This window comes from Candoia aspera, chromosome 1, assembly GCF_035149785.1.
Source record: "Candoia aspera isolate rCanAsp1 chromosome 1, rCanAsp1.hap2, whole genome shotgun sequence".
Lineage (NCBI taxonomy): Eukaryota > Metazoa > Chordata > Lepidosauria > Squamata > Boidae > Candoia > Candoia aspera.
The window spans coordinates 67377234-67401053 of NC_086153.1; the positions used below are offsets into that span (position 1 = coordinate 67377234).

General features: G+C 36.5%; 1 protein-coding gene across 1 annotated transcript in view; it reads right to left on the reverse strand.

Annotated features, from left to right (window-relative positions):
* The window catches only part of PRKD3 (protein kinase D3), a 44434-nt gene extending 26170 nt beyond the window's left edge, over nt 1-18264 (reverse strand). Inside the window, exon 1 of the mRNA XM_063305867.1 lies at nt 17362-18264. Within this exon, the coding sequence (XP_063161937.1) occupies nt 17362-17652 (291 nt within the window). The 5' untranslated portion in view covers nt 17653-18264. The remainder of the gene's footprint in view (nt 1-17361) is intronic.
* Nucleotides 18265-23820: the final 5556 nt, after the last annotated feature.

Here is a 23820-nt window from a genome sequence, read left to right on the forward strand (position 1 = left end):
GCTTTAAGGCTTACTATTAAAATGCTTCACTTTTTGCAACACTGGGCAATTTAGATAAACACAAATGTCCATAATCAATATGGAAACTCTGTCAACACTAATCAGATCCCAGAGTTATCATCAACTGGTAGCCATGTTGCATTTATATCTGGATTTCAAACTTCCTGAAACTGTTTGTTTCTAGGTTGCAAATGAAATTCTGTTTGAAGCAGTGCACCATGTTTATCCATGGACCTGTTACACTTTAGAGAATGGCTTAGCATATACAACCCTCCTTCCCTGTATCTAAGCATATCTTAGACATTATCAGGAATATTTTTCAAAATAAAATTATTACCATGAGGAGGGTGCAGCATGGAATTACAAAAATTCAGCAGAGAAAGGAAGCAAAACAGTTAATAGAAATTACTTGGTCCACACTACTAGCTATGCTTTCCTGAGGATATCTTTATATACACTCAAAATGAAATAATGGCAAAGAATCACTTATTTTTCTTTCTCTGCCATGATCACGTAGCTAAGCCAACCATATCTGTTCTTACATTATTTATTTATTATTAAACTTGTATGCCACCTGACTTTTGACGACTCTGGACAGAACAAGCTGATATGAGACCCCAAATTGCCATGCCAACAACAACTTAAATGGCTTTAAAGCTATAAGCAATCAGATAGAAGGACAGAAGTAAAAGGGCACTACTGTTCTGATCCAAGAGGGCTCTTAGATTCTTATTTGGTCTGCGTCTTCTTGGCTTGCATTATATTAATTCAGAGATTTATCATTTGGCTAATGAAATTTAAAAAACGTGTGTTTTCCCAGTTGCTGAGCTGAAGAACTATTCATCAATCCTTGAGTCGTCAGCAAACTGGCATGACATTTCCTGTTGCCATTGCTAATCCCTATTTTACCTCTACTGTCTCTATTTCAAGTTACTGCAGCCGTCTGACTTCTCTCCAAGCAATAGGTGACAAATATATACTTTTGAAGTAACCTTTGATAGTGTCAAAATAAGGGAGAAAGCACTTCTTTAACACCAGTTAAAGCCTGCCTCACTCACAGGCACCGGATGAGCAGAAAACATCATAGCAGAGAATAGGGGAAAAAGTATAGCCAGGGCAAATTTCTGCCATGGTTAGGGGCAAGTATGCATGCCTATCTAGCTCAACAAATGTGTCTTTAATAGTTCTTTAGGGTATGAGCTAGACAGCAAGATTTTTTCTCTTGCTTATAGTCTTTTGAAGACTTTGCCCCTGGAGACAGGTTTGGCCCCTTCCCTTCTAGCTCCCAAGAAGCTTCTGAAAGCCTTCCTTTTTAAGCAGGTTTTACAGCTTATGTGGGGAGGAATACAGCCATATTTTTATTATTGGTTTTTACTAAGTATTGTGTACATTTTAGATTGATTTTTTTAAAATTCTTGTAAACCACCCAGAGTAGTAACAGTGGAGCAGCATAGAAATCATGTTAATTAGTAAATTAATACTTATTTTTTGAAGGTCTAAATCTTATATATATTTGAAAACTTACACAGCAGTGTTTCTGAAAAGATCTTGTACTTTATTATTTGCCAACTCTTTACAAGTTTTAGGCACTTGGGTGTGGTATATCTATGTACCAGCAGCTAATCATGAGACTGATTATAATCATAATGCTGTATGGCCCTTCCCACCTACTAGACCATTCCCCTGAATAAAGGACATGTCTAGGCTTGCCTAGATCAAAACCTACATGAACATGAAACCATATCCCAGGCTGACTTTCCCATTATTTAACCTTATATTAAATAGCTATTGTAGAATCACTTGGACAACTAATGCAGTCATCCAAAACACTGATTACTCAGCTGAAATTTCCCTCAATGAAAGCTACTCTCTCTCCATTTGAAAATTCCATTAGGTCAACCTGCTTTGTACTGAAGGCTAGTGAAGAGGAAGTGCCAGAAATGATTCTCAGAGAATTATCTTGTAACTATCCTCAAATTCCTAGTACATTTATTAATTTACACTGATACAAATTAAGAAAGTAAGTAACTATTAATTGAGCAGAATTATATTTCTCTTTCCTTTTACTAATTGTCAAGCCGATATAACTGTCATCCAAACATAAAATACATGTTTACTGGGTAATAGACTGGGTCTAGTAACATGGAACCAGAACGCTATTTGTGGAACAGGGTTTTCCTGTCTCTCCTAACTAAAAAACACCTGCACATCCTCAGAGAACTTTGTACAATAGTATAGGGTACAGCATGAGAAGTCGCACCATGGGGTGGGGGTGCTAATTAAAACCAAGGTATGGCTTCTAATATGTTGTAAATCTTGTTACTGCACATAGCAAATATTTTAGCTGTCTGTGAGAAACAGCTTTCCACAAGAAGCATGTACAATGCTATTCAACAGTAAAGGCAGACACAGCACTCATTGTTTATAAGATTCATAAGTTTAGAATCTTCTCACTAAACTGCCCCCCACCTTTCTCCCATGCCCTATATAAATTCATTAGAAATATTCAGATTAATCAAGGGATAAATCCACACAGTATTCTCAAGAAGCTGTATTGTTTCTTACTCCAGTCTGATGAGGAGCTATTAATGAATACTCTTTCAATATAATTTTGAAGCCAGCTGTATATCCATTTAATTATCATGCCACCCAGCCCATGTTTAACTTGCTAACCAGAATGTCATATACTTTGGTTAAATCAAGATATATTATTACTATATTATTCCCACAATATACTATAGAATCTAGTCAATTAAAAACAAAATTAGATTAGTCTGCCAAGACACATTCTTGACAAATTCATGAGGAGTCCAGGCATTTAGCACATTACAGATCAATGTTCTTAATATCTGCTCTAGAATATCCCCAAGTATTAATATCAAACCGATTTACCCATAATTCCCTTAATATTCCTTTTCCCCCCCCTTTTTGAAGATAGAGACAACATTTAGTATCCTCCAGTTGTCTGACACTTCATTAAATGATATGTGTTTTTCTTGTGAGGACATTAAGAGCTCAGTAAAGATAATTTGATATAAATCAAGAAAAAGTGAAAGGATTTTAGCTAGAGTTCCTTATACATCTTTGGGGATGTAGAGGGTAAGGCTGACAGGGGATATATAATAACCATTTAAGTTTTTGTCACTAATAATTATCAGAGTCACACATGTGAGATGGGCAGCTATGTAAATTGAAAAAATTAACTTTTTAGCCTAAATGAAATTATATCAAGGTAAGAACGCTTAAAGTAAATCATCTTTTTTCGAAAGCTAAAGTATATTATGAAAAGCTAAAACAAAATAAAACAAAGCTTGGAATAGCAGGGCAACAGAACAATACTACTTTACAGGTCCGGATAGTCACTGAAGAAAAGTATGATCTAATTATACAGTACTAGATTAAAAAAAAAACTTGTAACTGATTACCAACTACCATAATCCCATAAATAATTAATCCCATAAATAATGAATTTCAAAATGCAACTTCCTGATTTGCAATATTGTAGAAGCAATGCTTAATGTACTGCTCAAGTAACTATTAAAATCAAAATCAATCATTACAACTTGCACTCATACTTGCTCTGTCTTTTGTTTTTATTAATAAAGTTACTCCTATGTCACAGTAAGAATATATGACTATTGAAGAGACTATGGGAAACTGTTCTTTTTAAACATACACAATTTGAGCATTCAAGCTAGTAGAGAATCATACTTATGCCACAGTTTGTTCAAAGGCAGAGAGGGCATATTACGGACCCTGTCCATGAAAGATTGCCAACTGGCAGGGTCCAGGAGGACGGTCTTCTCTGCCGTGGCCCCCACCCTTTGGAATAACTTACCCCCAGTGGTTAGGCTGGCCCCCACTCTCCTGGCCTTTAGAAAGGGAGTTAAAACCTGGCTTGGGGCAAGAGGGAGGACAGTAGATCGTGGAGGTGGCTGATGCCGTGATGTAGCCCCCATAAATTCCATCATGACCATCTTAGATTTTAGATTTTAGATTTTATATGCTATATTTGTCATGAGCACTGATGGTGAGGAGGGCGCCCCTATCCAGGGGGGAAAACGCATGCGTAGTAGCAAGGAATTGAGCAGTCATTCAAAGAGACACAGAACAGACCCGCCTTGACTTTTGGGGTTTATCTATATGGGTTTTCTCATGCTTCTTCAGTTTGTTAGGATTTTCTATCTAAAGTAGCAGTAATAAAACACTGGAGACTTATTCCTCGTCTCAGCGTGGTTCCTGCCCGTTCAGACAATATTTTACATTTTACATTTTCTATTTATTATATTGTATAATGAATTTTGATTCTTTTATTTATTGTAAGCCGCCCAGAGTCGTCCTCGAACGAGACTAGGCGGTGGATAAATTTAATAAATAAATAAATAAATGTGTAATTTTTTGGAGGGGTGGCTCTGTTAACCATTTTGCTTGATCACAAAAAGAAAAACAATATCTGGTACTTCCTTTCTTGCATGTAAATTTCTTATAGAAAACATATTTTAAATGTTTTGTCAATTCATTGCTGCTTATGAAGGTAAGTATTAAAAAGTTATAGCTAGTTCAGCTTTTGAAAGAAAATTATTTTTGCTAAAATACAAGATTCAAAATAAGCATAACACTTCTAAATAATCTAATATTTTAAAAAAATTACTTTATATTCTCATTTTCCACCTTGTAAAATAAATTCTGATTCCTAGGAGTCTTAACATTTCATTTTAACTCTAGTTATCAAATAATATACATGTAAAGAAAACCACAAATACTGAGTGATTGTTTTAGAAACGTAAGGCTTAGCATTTACGAGAAAAGATGAAAATAAGATAGGTCAAGTCTGAAATCTATTCCTTGCAGATGGTATAGAATACATTACAATCAAATAGACAACAATGGAAAACAGCTTCAAAGAAACAGTTAAAAGGATAAGGAAGTTCTCAGTCCAACATAAGCAGAAACAGCTCATAGAAGTAAGTCTGATGCAGTGAGATAGAGCAGAAAGAGTGATTTCTCATAAGGGGGAAAAAGACTTCTTTTTTAAAAAGATAATTGAAAGACATTGTTTTTAATGGAAACCTGAGAAGATGAGGAAATCACAAGCTGTTGTCCTCTTAATCCTAGAAAAATTAGAGATTTAAAAAAGAGGGTTGTTTTAGCATCTGCTCATTTAGAACTTTTATCTGAATTATATAGAGTTATGCAGTCCGCACAGCCATTTTGCTTTTTACAATAACAGAATGTATAATAAACACCACCCAGTTAAGTACAGTATAATAAGCCATACATTAAACATCTTCATGAAAAATTAGTCAGCTGGAAGGTGCAGACAGTATTCTGGTAGAGGAGCAAAGCAGATTTCAGGTAGGAAGATCAATGTTCAAAAAAATATTGTCTTGCATTATTTTTTTAAATGTATCGCCTGCCCTCAGGATATTCTTTACATTGCCCTTATTAATTTAAAGGGAGCAATTTTACTTCAACTCCAAGAGATAGACTTTAGGCAAGACTGGCTACTCCTTTACAAATCAATACCTTCTTTGCTTGATTATATGTTTACATGAAATATTATAATGCATATCGGTTATAGTATTTCAGGTTTTCTGTCTTCCCTAATTCCTATCCAAAAAGGGGTGGAAATGAGGATGTATCCCGACGCCCCATTTTTTAAATTAATTATTCAGTTCAAGGTTTGACAAAATCTGAGTTTCATCCCTCAAAGCTGGCCAATAAAACTGTTTTGGTTCTTCTATATGCTGATGATGCAGCTATCCTCTCTATAGTTCAAATGGGCTTTAGACAGGACCTCTAAGCCCTTGTCTCTTATTGTAGACATAAAAGACTGATAATAAATTACAATAAATCAGTGGTAGTCTTTTTCCCCTTCAGCAAAGGATCGTTACCTTGTCGTGGTGCTGGAGCTTGAGCACCTCAATGATGCCATGAGCTAAACCGTGAAGGGCCACCCAAGACGGGAAGGTCATGACAGAGAGGTCAGACTAAATGCGATCCCTGGGGAAGGTAATGGCAACCCACCTCAGTATTCTTGCCGTGAAAACTAAATGGATCAGTACAACCAGAGATATGTCGGTATACCATCGGAAGATGAGACCCCCAGGTCGGAAGATGGTCAAAATGCTACTGGGGAGGAACAGAGGATGAGCTCAACTAGCCCCAGACGTGATGACGCAGCTAGCTCAAAGCCGGAAGGACGGCTAGCGGCCGACGGTGCTGGTGGTGAACGGCGAATCCGATGTTCTAAGGATCAACACACCATTGGAACCTGGAATGTAAGATCTATGAGCCAGGGCAAATTGGATGTGGTTATTGGTGAGATGTCAAGATTAAAGATAGACATTCTGGGCATCAGTGAACTAAAATGGACTGGAATGGGCCACTTCACATCAAATGACCACCATATCTACTACTGCGGACAAGAGGACCACAGAAGAAATGGAGTAGCCTTCATAATTAATAGTAAAGTGGCTAAAGCAGTGCTTGGATACAATCCAAAAAACGACAGAATGATCTCAATTCGAATTCAGGGCAAGCCATCTAACATCACAGTGATCCAAATATACGCCCCAACCACAAATGCTGAAGAAGCTGAAGTAGAGCAGTTCTATGAGGATCTGCAGCACCTACTGGACAACACGCCTAAAAGAGATGTTATTTTCATCACAGGAGACTGGAATGCTAAGGTGGGCAGTCAAATGACACCTCGAATTACAGGTAAGTATGGCCTGGGAGAACAAAACGAAGCAGGACACAGGCTGATAGAATTTTGCCAAGACAATTCACTCTGCATAACAAACACTCTCTTCCAACAACCTAAGAGACGGCTTTATACATGGACTTCACCAGATGGACAACACCGAAATCAGATTGATTACATCCTTTGCAGCCAAAGGTGGCGGACATCTGTACAGTCGGTAAAAACAAGGCCTGGAGCTGACTGTAGTTCAGATCACGAACTTCTTCTTGCACAATTTAGGATCAGACTAAAGAGATTACGGAAGACCCACAGATCAGCTAGATATCAGCTCACTAATATTCCTAAGGAATATGCAGTGGAGGTGAAGAATAGATTTAAGGGACTGGACTTAGTAGATAGGGTCCCGGAAGAACTCTGGACAGAAGTTGGCAGCATTGTTCAGGAGGCAGCAACAAAATACATCCCAAAGAAAGAGAAAACCAAGAAGGCAAAATGGCTGTCTGCTGAGACACTAGAAGTAGCCCAAGAAAGAAGGAAAGCAAAAGGCAACAGTGATAGGGGGAGATATGCCCAATTAAATGCAAAATTCCAGAGGTTAGCCAGAAGAGATAAGGAATTATTTTTAAACAAGCAATGTGCGGAAGTGGAAGAAGACAATAGAATAGGAAGGACAAGAGACCTCTTCCAGAAAATTAGAAACATCGGAGGTAAATTCCAGGCAAAAATGGGTATGATCAAAAACAAAGATGGCAAGGACCTAACAGAAGAAGAAGAGATCAAGAAAAGGTGGCAAGAATATACAGAAAACCTGTATAGGAAGGATAACAATATCGGGGATAGCTTTGACGGTGTGGTCGGTGAGCTAGAGCCAGACATCCTGAAGAGTGAGGTTGAGTGGGCCTTTAGAAGCATTGCTAATAACAAGGCAACAGGAGACGACGGCATCCCAGCTGAACTGTTCAAAATCTTGCAAGATGATGCTGTCAAGGTAATGCATGCTATATGCCAGCAAATTTGGAAAACACAAGAATGGCCATCAGACTGGAAAAAATCAACTTATATCCCCATACCAAAAAAGGGAAACACTAAAGAATGTTCAAACTATCGAACAGTGGCACTCATTTCACATGCCAGTAAGGTAATGCTCAAGATCCTGCAAGGTAGACTTCAGCAGTTCATGGAGCGAGAATTGCCAGATGTACAAGCTGGCTTTAGAAAAGGCAGAGGAACTAGAGACCAAATTGCCAATATCCGCTGGATAATGGAAAAAGCCAGGGAGTTTCAGAAAAACATCTATTTCTGTTTTATTGACTATTCTAAAGCCTTTGACTGTGTGGACCATAACAAATTGTGGCAAGTTCTTAGTGGTATGGGGATACCAAGTCATCTTGTATGCCTCCTGAAGAATCTGTATAACGACCAAGTAGCAACAGTAAGAACAGACCACGGAACAACAGACTGGTTTAAGATTGGGAAAGGAGTACGGCAGGGCTGTATACTCTCACCCTACCTATTCAACTTGTATGCAGAACACATCATGCGACAAGCTGGCCTTGAGGAATCCAAGGCTGGAGTTAAAATCTCTGGAAGAAACATTAACAATCTCAGATATGCAGATGATACCACTTTGATGGCTGAAAGTGAAGAGGAACTGAGGAGCCTTATGACGAAGGTGAAAGAAGAAAGTGCAAAAGCTGGTTTGCAGCTAAACCTCAAAAAAACCAAGATTATGGCAACCAGCTTGATTGATAACTGGCAAATAGAGGGAGAAAATGTAGAAGCAGTGAAAGACTTTGTATTCCTAGGTGCAAAGATTACTGCAGATGCTGACTGCAGTCAGGAAATCAGAAGACGCTTAATCCTTGGAAGAAGAGCAATGACAAATCTCGATAAAATAGTTAAGAGCAGAGACATCACACTGACAACAAAGGCCCGCATAGTTAAAGCAATGGTGTTCCCTGTAGTAACATATGGCTGCGAGAGCTGGACCATAAGGAAGGCTGAGCGAAGGAAGATCGATGCTTTTGAACTGTGGTGTTGGAGGAAAATTCTGAGAGTGCCTTGGACTGCAAGAAGATCCAACCAGTCCATCCTCCAGGAAATAAAGCCAGACTGTTCACTTGAGGGAATGATATTAAAGGCAAAACTGAAATACTTTGGCCACATAATGAGAAGACAGGACACCCTGGAGAAGATGCTGATGGTAGGGAGAGTGGAAGGCAAAAGGAAGAGGGGCCGACCAAGGGCAAGATGGATGGATGATATTCTAGAGGTGACGGACTCATCCCTGGGGGAGCTGGGGGTGTTGACGACCGACAGGAAGCTCTGGCGTGGGCTGGTCCATGAAGTCACGAAGAGTCGGAAGCGACTAAACGAATAACAACAACAAACAGTCTTTTTCCCAAAAAGCTGACCATTCACGATCAACCACAGAAAATAAATTATTTCTATATTGATCAATTTAAGGTATTTAAATATCTCCTTCAGCAACAATTATGCACCCCAATGATAAATACCTTCAAAGTCATCAGTCATCTTCTGTGCAGCACACAGATCTGCAATTACCAAGACTCAAGCCCTTCAGCCCAAATTTTAAGAGCCTTTGTACAAACTCCAAAGTGTCTCCCTAACTCTCTGCTAGAACTAAAAGCTGAGCTAATTTTTACTGAGGCTCATATGTGGCTCTGTCACCTCAATTTCCAGCTCAAATTACTGCCTGAGCTCTGCCTTCAGTCAGAGAAAGCAAGCCCATTGGCTGCTATCTCCAAACGGCGCAAAGAAAAAAGAATAAAAGGTCGGGAAAAAGAGGAAGTGCTTGAATCATCTCAAAACCACCACCACCCTGGTCCATGGAAAAATTGTATTCCACAAAACCAGTCCCTGGTGCCAAAAAGGTTGGGAACCACTGCTACAAGGTAACTTTGTAAGGGAAAAAAAGATACTGAATCAGTCTTAAAATTTTGCAGGTTACCTTATCAATGTTTGAGTTTGCTTAGCCTCAACAGACCTTGTTGGAGCTAACAAAACTTGTCCTCAACAATGATCTCCAGGGGGATCTGAGTTCAACTCATCTTGTATGGAGTGGGCTTGCTTGGAAGACCCTTTTTCAATGCTAATTATTTAGCCAACATTTTACATCCTGTGAGCTTTTACACTTGCCTGATTTCTGCCTTTCACATTACTGCACATTTCAGAAATATTCTTGTCCAAAAGCAGAGGAATAAGATCATTTCACCTACAGTATCTTTTTCCATTGACTTTTTATATGGCCAGCATGCTGATCTAATAGCTCATCCTAACTAATAGTTATGGTAATTCAGAAGAGGAAGCTATTCTCATCCATTTAGCCAACAAGTGTTCTGCAATCTCTAGACAAGTCACTAAATTTTGGTCAGTTGCCACTGAAATTAGTATTTAATATTATAGTTATACTATTGATGTATTAGAGATATATATTCTGCTTAAATTCATTCTGTTGTTTCTGCATGATTTTAAATATTTGTTTTTGACTGTAAATAAATAACCAAAGCAAACCCCCTAATATAAATGATATTTTATATACATAGATACCCATAATACTATTCCTTTTTGAGGTAAGCAAAATTACCCAAGCAAAAAGAAATAATAAGAAACAGTAAACATTGCCACATCTTTGCAATCTAGTCATATGTGAGTGAATGTTTTGAGATACAACACTGTACATTACATTTCCTGGTGCCTTACAAATATTTCCTGACCTTTACACCATTTTAGGCTCTGATGACATTGCCAAATATGAGCAGAAAGGCTTATAACAGAATGGCATTTTTGTTTTATTCTTCAAAACAGCATATATCTGCCTACCAATATTAGCATATATATGTATGATTTTAATGAAACACACACACAGGCTTTTTTTAAAGTCTTGTCAGTTTTGCTAGAAATTAAACAAGGATTATAATAGCACAACTAATGTTGTGCATGAGATGAAAGCAGTATAAAACCCATAACTGAATCATGACATGTCTGTTAATGACCAAACAGACACTTTCTCTAGGGAAAAGATTAAAGCATAAAAAAACTGTTCAGTTTTCATCTACCACTGAAGACTGGTAGGAGGCATCTTGTCAAATGAAAAAAAAAACATTCTCAAAGGCTAAAATCATACCTTTCTGTTGTGTCTTTAATTGAAAAACTTGACACAAGTAAATCCAGAACACCATTGCTAGCTTTCACACATGCAGAGCAATAGCAAGATAGTGCTAAGTGCTTAAAGCAAAATAGAAAAAAAATCAAACAACTCAGCAGTATATCTTAAGGAAAATGGTATTTTGAAGATACCATTTTTATGATGAGAATGAGAAATCTTTAACAGAAACATGAATTAGAAGCCACTTAGCTTTTTGAAGAATCAATTAAAGACAACGGTAGAAGTCAGAACTCTCTGGAATAACACAAAGGATGAAGCTGAATCATGTGGGAAAAGGGGTCTATAAAACAGAAAAATGCAGAATCAGATGAATTCTGGCAGTTCAAAGGATTAGAGTGTATAAGACCAGATAAAAGAGAAGATAACAGAGAACACCACTTTAAGGGATGTCAGGAGAGAGAAGAGGAAACATTAAAGAAAGCAGATAACAGAAAAAAGGATTGCAATGAAAAATGAAAAGCAAGAAAAGTAACTATAACATCAGAGAAAGCCCTTCTCTCAAATCCCTTACCAGAACCTCAACGTACAGGAATGAAGCAGAGTTCTGGGGTAGAACTACGTCTCTAGAATTACCTCCTGTCAAGGGATACTGAAATTGCTCTTATTTTGTCAGCAAATTAATACTTTATTGTATTCAGGTAGGCTTTAGGATTCTGATATACTGCCCCATACTCTAGGAAAGCCTCCCTCCGATACCCTGGTCCACCTCCCATCATCCTCTTCAGCCAGCAGAACAAGGGATGTTGGTAATTGCACCTCACAGGGTTGTAAGGCACTAGGTTGGGAATGAAAAATAGGTTAAATCAAAATACTTTAAATAAATTAAGTTTAGGGAAAACAAATAAAACATTTGATCTAATTTAACTATGATTACTAGTTCAGGATCTGAAGTTAGAAATGGCCAGATAAACTATTTTCATATATACTTCTTTTTCTCCCATCATAAAATAGTCGATTGCTGTTGAGAAAAAGGACAGAAGTGGTGAATTATTTCCTATGCAGATGATTTTTTTTTTTTTGGTCAATTTTCATTTTGTCAAATGAAGTTGACAAAAGAGTTGATTGCTGGGACCATGACCTGGGTTATCTAAATGATGGACAATGGAAAACAAATGGCCCACCAAAGGACTAATGAAATGTGTTTGGTCAACGCAAGGCAAGGTGATCAGAAGGTCTTTAAATCTGAATCTTGAAGATGAGGAGGGGAAATACCTTTAGATCAGTCACTCTGACAGCAATAACTGGGAAGATTCTAGAGCAGACCCTAAAGAGATCAATCTAAATGCACTCTGAAAATAATGTGAGAAATACTAGCATGTATTTGTCAGTAATAAACCTTGGTAGACTAACCGTAACTCATTTTTATTTTATTTTATTATTTATTTATTTTCTATCCTGCCTTTATTATTTTTATAAATAACTCAAGGCAACGAACATACCAAATACTCCTTCCTCCTCCTATTTTCTGCACAACAACCCTGTGAGGTGAGATGGTCTGAGAGAGAGTGACTGGCCCAAGGTCACCCACCCGGCTTTCATGCCTAAAGCAGGACTAGAACTCTCAGTCTCCTGGTTTCTAGCCCGTTGCCTTAACAGGAATTATATAGGTGTATTTTGATTTCAGCAAAGCATTTGAGAAAGTATGCCACAACTGGACAGAGTTATCAAATAGGTGCTACAAAGTTCAGTCTTGGGTTCTGCATACTTTAACATTTGAATAGTTTTAATAGTTTGGTTTAGGTATCCTTATAAAATTTGCAAACAGCACAAAATCAGATAGGATAACTAATATTCTAGAAGAGAAAAATAAAATTCGAAACCATTCCAATAGGTTTGAAATATGGGCTAAAAAAATCAGAATGAATTCAGCAGAGAAATGTAAAGTTCTTCACTTAGGGCTATGTGTAAGATGGAAGATAATTGGCTTGGTAATTGTATTTGTGAAAAAGGTCTTGGAATAATAGCTGGTAACTGGAAAAATCCACAGTGTGATATGACTGCAAAAAAGCCCAAATGAACTTAAGGCCACATCAATAGGAATACAGTTTCAAATCATATGAATTATGGTTTAATTTTATTCTGCATTAGTCAAACTTCAATTTGAGTATTGTAACCAATTTTAAAAACCACTCTTGGAGAAGAAATCAGCCAAATTAGAGAAGGTTAAGAGAAGAGCAATGATGACCAGAGAAGTATCAGAGAACTAGAAATTAAATCCCATGAAGACCACCCTATCTTAAGTCTACAGTTTTTCTTACCTACTATATAGTACAAGTACTGTTAGAGAAATATTAATTGTGCATGGAGAAAATCCCAGATGTCATATCTGGTATTTCTAAGAAAAGTTTGAAACACTGTTGCTACTTAATAATTGTATAGGTAGTGATCAAATGAAATTAATTAAATGAAAAAATAAAATATTACTCAAAAATTGATGTTCCCAAATGAACAGCTACAGTTTAATATTTGCAATTTAACATTTTTATGTCCAACAAATCTTTTCAAGTGTGAATTTATAAACAAGAAAACTGAAAATGCAAAGAGAAACTAGAATCAATAATCTACTTCATATTATTATCCGTGTGGTGGTCTTCTATATAAAGGAGCAGGAGCTTGGCTGCATTGCTGAACTTGCATCCAATATCTGAACAATAATCCCAACATGCAAATAACTTCTTACACTTCTGAGTTTCTCCAGCCATTTAACCTGGCCATGTGATGTTAAAAATAAAGGACCAATTGGATAACTTTGGTTCTATATAAGAATCTCATGAGCAGGATAGCACAAAGTAGTAATTAAGTTCCATTTGGATCAGAGACACCTAGGCTTAATCTAGATATGAAACACTGAATGGCCTTGGACTCCTTTCTCACCTTAATTTATTAAAGAGATCTGGAGGAAAAATAGGATACAAATATTAGAAATAAAATTTTATCAGAGTGTATTTTTAAAGTATAAGTATGAAAATATTACTACTGGTGGCACTAAGATGCTACAAAAACGACCAAGCAACACTTTCCAAGCGGAAGTCTACCAACTGAGAGCCATTTGGTCTAGTGGTTAAGGTGCTGGCCTAGAAACCAGGAGACTCCCACCTTAGGCATGAAAGCTAGCTGGGTGACTTTGGGCCAGTCACTCTGTCTCAGCCCAACCCACCTCACAGGTTGTTGTTATGGGGAAAAAATAGGAGGCAGGAGTATTAGGTATGTCTGCCACCTTGAGTTGACCAAAATAAGTATTTTTTTTTAAAGGTGGTATAAAAATTGAGTAAGTAGGACATACTTCAATATTTTAAATTCTACAAGTGATAACAGCACCTGGTTTCTGGATTTTTTCTTTCATAATCAACCTTACATAACTTAGAAAATTTAATCAATTCAGAGTAATTTTAAACTGCTTATCTGGGACTATATTTTCTAAGAATACATATTTCTCTTTACATGAGTTGGTTTCTATTAATCATTTTTACCAGGTAAAATAGTTTCAATTATTTCTACCTTTGTTAATGTAACAGCTCAGTTGGTAGGCTTCTGCTTGGAAAGCATTGGTTTCTTTTCTGTTCTCCATTTATATCTCAAATGATGGAAATAGATGATATTAATAGCTTGGATTTAATATTGCCACATGTTAGTGACCAAAAATTATTTGATTGCTTTTTCCCATGAAGCTTTGTGTGAATCCTGAACAGAACTTAATATATTTTCTATGTATCAGAGGACCCATCTAAATGTGTGCCAATTCCCTCAGAAATCCAAGACAGTAACCCTGTAAGCATATTGCTTTAACATCTGTCCCGTTTTTCCTTCATTCCTTCCTCGTTGTGAACTCTCCTACCTGATTAAGAGTTTTTAGAAGGTTAAATGTTTATAATATTTTGCACACTTTCTATAGACCTCAGAATATTATCTCAATGTGACTTTTTTCTCATATCAGTATAGCTTCTTTTGAAATATTTTCATAACACACATACATGTCTAAAATATTATTTTAAATCTGTGTTACACATCTCAAAGATTTGCAAGGATCCAATCTACTTACGAGATCTACTTGTGCAACTGGAGTTATACTGCCACCTGTGCACCAGCTGTAAAAATCCTTATGAAAAAGAAATCCACCACATATAAGCACCCCTCCTCCCTATTTCCTGATCAGAAGTGTGTTGTCTATATAGAACATATGCTCACTCTGCAGCTGCTGTGGGCATAATAAGAGCTTTCGTTCACATACAGCCATTGTAAAGCCAACTGCAAAGGATAAAATCAGAATCCGAAGTTCTACTCATTTCATAGTACAATTGGCTTCCTATAACATGCTTCTGAACTTTAGCCAAGTGCTTGTACAAGTGGAAGTTGCCAGGAACCAACAGGAAGACATTAACTTAAAAGCCTGAACAAAATAAAAAATATAACAAGTATCTACACAGAAAGACTAGTAGTAGCCAATAATATTAGAATTAATAACTAAAGCACGCATATTATCTGAGAAATGAGTTTGAAAGAATGAATGCTTACTGTAAAATGTAAATGCGAGATTTCTCCTAAAACAATGAAGTATGTTGTCCAAGTGTCGAAGTGAACTACACAAATGGTAATATAAACTGCCAAGTGACAAAAGAGAAACTATTTTTGTTAGTTGCAAATATTTAAAATGTTCAATGAAGCAGAAGCAATTGAAGTCGTCTAAATACAAAGGAAACAATTCAAAAATGTATAGAATAAGAAAATTTAATAATCTTATTGTTGCATTATTTTTTATAGTACCTCATTACACTGTAAAAGCTGAGACTGATACTGAAATAAAGTATTCAGTTTATTTATCTGTAATAATTTCTTGGGAATTGAACTAAAATTTTACTTGCAAATACTGTAATCCAATGTTGAAATCGTAACTTGGTAAACATATGTATTATACTTTTTAACATAGGACATGTTGGATTTTTGATCCATTGCATACTCTGAAAAAGCAAGGCAATTTCACAATGAATAGAAAGGAAGTTAGGCTTCCTGATTCTAGTATTTTCATTTTCTAGTACCAGGACATGCAAATGTAGGATAAACTAGAATTCTTGAGCTCTTATCTAAAAAGATTATTGTAATATAGATGCCCAGATGCTGAGTTCAGTTGTAAAAAGTTCACATTCAAATACTCATTCGGTTAAGAAATTTCCTGTCTGGCTTTTGGCAAATCACCAAAGCACCCCTGGGTTGATGTTTTCCCTTTAAGATTTTTCCCAGGGACAAATTGGGAGTGAATCCCAGACTCTCACTCTTTTCCTGCTCACCTCATTAATACACATATCTCAAAATATTTCTTTTCTTAGCAGTGAGAAGTGTAATACTAAATTTAAAGTCTACTCCTAAACTTTCAGTGGGGAAAATAGTATCAGAAATATAACATACACCTTCAGTCTCATCTAGCCCTCTTTCTGATGCTGCTTTGATGCTAACAAAACCATCTGCCAACCTTTGAAGGACATGCTACAAATACAACTAAAGTTTATCAACTCAAGTCATATCACACAAATACTCACTAGGATAAAAACTTGCTAGTCACATTCAAACTACAAACCAGAATTTTCCATTATGCTAATTTTTTATTATAACCTCCCTATAAGCAACAATACCATAAATAATCAAGCAATATGTTCAAGATTCGTATTTCCACTAAAGATTGCAAGCCTATTATTGTGTAACACGTGAATAAAATCTATTTAACCCAATGAAACTATTTACTAAGCAGGCATCCAAAGGACTGCACTGTCAACCCATCTACTTTTCTTTTGTTCTTTTCTTTTTTGGTACCTTCGAGTCAGTGTTGACTCCTGGCAACTGCCTGGACAAGTCCCTGCAGTTATCTTGGCAAGATTTTGGAAGTGGTTTGCCATTGCCTGCTTCCCAGGGCTGTGAGTGACTGACTGGCCCAAAGTCACTTCATGCCTAAAGTTCTAAACTAGAACTCACAGTCTCCTGGTTTCTAGCCTGATGCCTTAACCATTACACCAAACTGGCTCTCAAACCCACCTCTAATCCATCCATATATTTTATTCACAGAAAGCTTATTCAGTTGTTTGAGGCTTTAACAAACGAGAGAAGGATTGAACAAAAGTAGGCAAGCAGATTCTGTTCCTACATTCCCATCCCATTCATTCTTCATACTGCATATTGAGGATAAGCTCCTAGAGAAGGCTGCCCTCTATATTCAGGCAATCTCTTCACACAATTTGGAATCCTGAAAGACAATTATTCTGAATCTCCAGTGGAGTATTCATGGGTAGAAAAAGCTTCATGCTACCAAATCCTCAAAATATGAAAGACAACAGAGGCAACAATGTAGGGAAGCATAATTTGTAATTTAATCTTAGCTCTTCTTGTATGTTCATTAAAACCTGAAGCAAATGCCTAGCCAGAGATATAAATAATAGCAACAGGATTATTAAAATCAGTAAAACTTTGTGTTCTACTGTACCTTTTGATAAACTACAGAGCACACTAGGTCTTTAACAACAGATAGGGAGAGATCTTGAGCCTCAATTGTAACTGTTTCTCGAGTGAGACCAATCTGCAGCAAAAAGGAGATTCCATGTACAGATCCTCTGGAGTTAGTGAGGCTTTGTGTGCTGAAGCTGCCATTGGAAAGTCGGCCTGAGAGTCCAGATTGTGGACTTGAGGATAAAGATGGGGTAGGTGGAGCAGCAGCATGGGACATAGATGAGGAAAACTTCTGTAAGGATGGAGGAGAAGATTCGTTTGATGACATCTGACTTGATTTAAATCCACAAAGACCTGTCCAATATACACACAAAAAAAAATGTCTTTCCCTGCAATGTTGCAAGTACAATCTCACATTTTCCTTTTGTGGTTCAAGGAAACAACCTCTTGTCTAAGTCATCTTCACTCTTCTTTTCATTCTGTGCATGCTGATGATTACAAATTTGGCTAGAAGTTATTTTAAGGAAAGGCCCTCTTTGCACAGCTGATGTCAAAAATGCTTTGTCTTTAGCACCACATCCAGATGTTGGGAGAGGCTTACATCATTATGGAATTGTTCGCTTCAGAAACAGAAAGAGACAATGTTTTTTCACAGAGGTTCTTCATTTCTATGCTTTTGAGACAACTGTAGAGTTGGTTTTCTGTTTGGAGAGCAATATCAAATTGCCCCACTTAGAAACAATGTGCTTCACAGTTCAACATATGAACAGTTATAATTAATGTTAATATGTGGTCAGTTTTTTAAAGATATGATTAGTGTCTCAGGTCATAAGTACTGTCCTGAATAAAGCTATTCTGTTGTCAGAAATTCTTTTATCATTTAACAATGAAGAGAAAAAAAGAGAACAATAATTATCTCCAAGTTTTCATATTCTGGAAAATGTTCATCTTTAAAAAAAAAACAAAATTTGCACTAAAATATGTATACCAAACAGAAGTGTTGGGTTCACAGTGATGGTCTGCACCATTCTCAACTGCTATGAACTGCCTAGAGAAAGAAAAGATAACATGTTATATTACATATATTAGGAATGTTACACAATCCTCACTCCAGTTAAAACCAGAAATGATACTACATTCACTAGTGTTCTTGTCACAATTTCTGGTTTCATTTTATTGGAAAAAAATTTACCTTTAACCTTATATCCTTTATGGAAGGACCAAAGTGTGGTACCACTTATGCAAGCTCTTCAATACTTGACATCTTCATTTAAAGGGATCATTTGTCAAGGGATCTGAATGAGCTCTGCCTGCAAGGTTGCTGGTAGTTACCCTGAACTAGATGGGTAAACAATGTGACATAGGTCAATTTTATCTATATATTAAAGCAATAAAGTGAACTTTTAAGTCTCCCTGATTCACTGATCATAGAAAGTTATAGAAAAAGTAACTTAGGAGAATTTTAAAATAACCCTATTCCCAAAACAAGAGCAGGAATAAATATCTAGAACACAAAGTAGGTATGTTCTCTGCAGTAAAGATACACTTTCCTGCAACCACATGAAACACAAGCAGAATATACTTAAAGTGCAATGTGTTGGCATTTTTGATCTTATGTAGCTATCAATCCTCAACAGTTCTCAAACTGGAAAACAAGTTATGTCAGCTTTTCATTTAAATGGATGCTCTCATGAAATGTTATACATAGAAAGAGCTATTTACAAAAGGAAATAAAATGATCATATGATAGCTTGTGGGGGGGAGTTGGCAGGAAACTTTACTTGCTTCCTTGTGCTGTATATGTTTTGTGCATGGTTTGTTCAACAAGACAACCATTTGATGGGAGTGCCCAAATTCTCAAAATTCCAAATGTGCCATTGACCCAAAAAGGCTGGGAATCTCTGCACTAACCATTATCTTCTACTGCAATTTAATTACTAGTGCCCATAATGAGTACTGTGGATGGGATCGAAACAAAGTGAGGCATGATTTAAATCAAATCAATTTAAATCATGATTTAAATCATTAGGAAAACTTAATTATTTAAATTACAATTTAGTCACTAGCCAAAAAATATATTTTAATTAAATGTAATTATATTTTATTTGTAATAATATTGTTGAATATAATTAGAATACAAACACTTTAGTTCTAAAGAAGGGAGATTTCATTTTTAGAAGAAACATACCATATAAAGTAATTTTTTTCAGATTTTCATCAAATAATGGGTGGGCTTGCCATCAAACAAATGTATATATACATGTGAAAATATTAGAACTGAATCCACTCCAGTTCAATTTACTGTTATGAACAACTCCAGTTCAATTTATTGTTACGAACATCTGCACAAAATTTGTTATAAAATGCTAGGAGAACAAGCATCACCAGTTTTTAAATTGTGCTAATATGACTGCTGATTCTGGCTATTTTCTTTAATTAAAAACAAACCACTGTTCAAATAAAAACGTGTATCTGTATTTTTGAATTAACTATTTTATTTTATTTTATAAATTATCTATGTTGATCTTTGTATTTATACTTTAGAAAGAGGACAGTTATTAAATCTGTTAACTTATCTTCTTAGGAACAAATAAAATATAATCATAAAGAAGTTCTGATCATACGTTAAACCTATATTCATTTTATGGAGCATTTTACATTGATTTTGATTGCAGAAGTCCAATTTAAATCTTCAAGAGCTTAAAAGCTTTAGGTTGTAAAAGAGGTACATAACAGAGGAATGTTTATATAATGTATTGTACAAAAAAGATGGAAGAGCATCTCCCCAGAGATGTGTATAGCCCCCACCTTGATGGTGTTTAAATAAAAACTGTCTCCCGTGGCCTTAGGTTAGGGTAGGAAGCAAGTCCTTATAGGATATTATGTGTTAGTTTCAATATTTCTCAATTTGATAATAATTTTGGTTCTGATTTGGAAAAGGGTTAGAGTTACAGTATTTAACAAAATGTTGAAACTGCAGGTATAAATGGAATGAAACACCATTTGCACATTCAGAACATACATCTCTTGGACATAATGAAGCAGCAAAACATTATTCTAACAGAACCCACTCATGACTTATAGAATGTTGCTTTCCAACCTTGAGAAAATGCTTGAAACAAAGCCCATATGTGAATAAAACTCACACTGATTCCTCAGCATAACTTGCCATTCTACTTTTGATTCAACACTAAAGCTGCAATTCTAAACAAGATTTGAGAGTAAGTTGCATTGTGTAAATGCATGGAAATGTAATCTATTTTTTATTTATTTACACTATTGTATACATCTTCTCAGTCATCTAAAATATATTTCTCCTGACACTAGGTAACAGAAATAGCTGCCCTTTTCAGATAAAAGAGTTCATTCATTCAAGGGAAACCAAGTACATATTGCTTTATAAGATAAAAATTTTGCATGATAGTATTTTCTCAGAAATATTCTTTTGAGAGGTAAAGAAATATAGAAGAGATATATTAAACTCAGACCATTTATCCAATTATTTTTATTTACTTGCAGTGGATTTCACCCAGATGTAATCATACTTTGTCCTATTGTTTTAATGAGTCTACTCTAAGCATGACTAAATCTGGATCCAGTTCAATGTTAGGACAAGACTCTCCTTAGTAGATTAAGTAACAACGTTACATAACTTTAACACAAACAGAACCAAAGACAAGATAGCAAATTTAGACTTTCTTAAAGTGTTCATAAACTGATATAAATTATTAACTTTTCAAGGTCTCTGCAATATGTCACATTCTCCATAAAATACAATCACAGAAAGTGGTTCCTAGAAAAGCATTTATTTGAGTGCCAGTGAGAGTTTCAACAAATCCAGAGACTGGCCAACATTACAAATTTCAGTAAGGTTTATCTTTCTGTAATAATTACTGCATACTGTTTACACAGCTCTGAACAACCTAGAATAAATATATCCTGACCAATTAAGATCATCATGAAAAAATGCTACTTGACCAAAACAGAGATAAATTTTAGCAGAAGCATTCTGAATTGAAGAAAGAGCCAGCTAAGTAAAGGAGGCTGCAATAATCTACATGAGAGGTCCAAGTCATAGGTGATGTTTTAGTAATTCATATAAAAATTGTAACAACGTATTATTCCTGTCAGTGCTAGTTCTGTATACTGTAAAATGAACAACATAATGAAGAAAAAATGGATTCATTTAAATTACCTAGCGTACAATGACATTTTAAAAAACTATTTCAGGTTATATAATTAAATGGTATTTGCCTCAGTAAGTTTTGGGAAAGAAATTCTCAAGTTCTAGGGTAAAAAAAATGCATTAAGCTAACAAAGAAAAAAACTAAATGTTTGGTCAAGAAAAATTGCTATCATTTTTATTGTATTTATATCCTGCTTTCTTCTCTGGCAAGCCCAAAGGCTGCCGAACATCAAGAATCCACACTGCAGAACTTTACCTTCCAGATATGAAAAGTTTATTGCTAATCGTTATACATGTTGATGGAATGTGAAAGGAACAGCCACTCTAGTCAGATTACATCTTCAATTTAAAAATGTCTCTTCCACATGCAAAATTGCAGTAGCACCAAAATTAAATTCAGAAAAAGTATTTTGTACATTCTTTTTAATAGCCGTTTCTACTGACATGTCTTCAAAAATAGATCACTGGTAGTTAAATAGATAAATTCCAAATGATCAGTTTCATATTGGAACTGTAAGACCTAACCCTTTCACTGCCAACTATTTAAATATTCTCTTTTTGCCTCTTCTGGGTCCAAGAATCTGAAGCAGACTTCGATCTGGTGGAGACAACAAGCCCCAGCCTTTATCTTAATCCTACAGCATAAAGAGCAGTGTGAACTATAACCACACTGTAGTTACACTGTGATTTCCTCGGCACTCCAAAGTTGGAAGGAAGGCTGACATTGTCTGGTTGCTGAAGTATCTCAATTGCACAAACCGGCAAGCTCCTTGGTAGCCACACTGCAGAGAAGAAAGGTACAGAACTACAACTAAAAAGTTGCCAAACCAGCAATAGGTGAAAATAGCCACGATGCTTTCAAAGTTTGTATGCTTTTTAAGTTCTCCCTAATTTTCAAGATCAAATTATATCCTTCTCAAACACCTAATGTACGCTGTGGTCTCTTATCAGCTGTAAGAAGAGAGATTCTTTGGCAAAATGATGCAGATAACAAGGGAGTTTGTGCAACCCACAGTGTGTATGTTTATTTGGAGGGAAGTTTGAATTCTGGTGAGCTGATTTTTGTTCTGGTTAAAAAGCAGTAACCTTATCCATGTGAAGCTATCTGTAACACAGAGCGATATAACTGAGATGACTAGCATACTTCCTAACATAATCAACTGAGGTGCAGACCCTGAAATGTGAACTCACTTGTTAATACAATCTGTATATGTTGAACTTCAAAGATCAGAAATGACTGAAAAATAAAGCAAGTGGCAAGTAGCTTGCAAGTCACTATTTCTCTCTTCACTATTCAATCTGCATCATTGCCCTAATCCTGTTAGCCTCTGATAAAGCCAGGCTATCAGCAGTCACCAAGGGAAACAGCATTATCCCAACATAGTTTGTAGGTGTCAAGTATAAAGAAAAATCTCCCATTTGAACTGACTCATTCCATTTTCTATTGACACCTCCGTTACTTCTCCATCAAACATTAGCCACAGCTTTGTGGCTAACAATCACTACCCCATTATTATGAGATTACCATCATATTGCAAACATCCTTAATAAAAAGACTCTTAATTGCACTCCCCCTTCAAAAATTAAGCTAGAAGTTCATACACCACTTCCCCAAAACTTAGAAGCATTGGTGTGATTATTTCCATCTAAATCAGCTAAGCTATCATTTAAGGTTCCACGACTCGCACTTCAAAAGACATTTATGAAGCACCAAGGCCTGAGCTACAAACCTGCCAACTGCTAAACTGAAAACTGGTGGGGGCGTGGGGGAGGGAAAAAGAGAGAGAGAATCGTTCCAGAGCAATAACTTTACGAGTGCGTGTGAAAACACCGTACAAATCTTCGGACAAAGGCTAGTGGAGAGATCAGGTTCAGGCTCGGGATGTCCTTTTTCTTCTATGGATGTCTGTGCGCTGCGAAAAGATCATGCTTCCCTAATCGCTTCTAAGGTCTCGATCCCGGCTACCCTAAACTAGAAGAAACTTCCGTCAGAAAGGGAGTTGGTTTTCTTAATTTATTTTATATTATATTTATTTTATAAATTTATTCACCGCCCATCTCTCCCCAACTTAAGACGAAGCAGCCAACTCTTCTTGGAAGCATCCTCACAGTTGGGGGGGGAGGGGGCAAAGATGATGTGGCCTCAGACTCACCCGCTCCGCCACACCTGGACGCACCCGGGTCGGCCTGCTCCCCCCACGGTCACATTTGTCTTGAAGCGGCAGCCGCCGTTCTGGCTCAAAAGGTGAAGCACCTCCGAGTCCGGGCTCATCTCGAGATCGCGCCTCACTCCGCTTCGGCTTCCCCCTC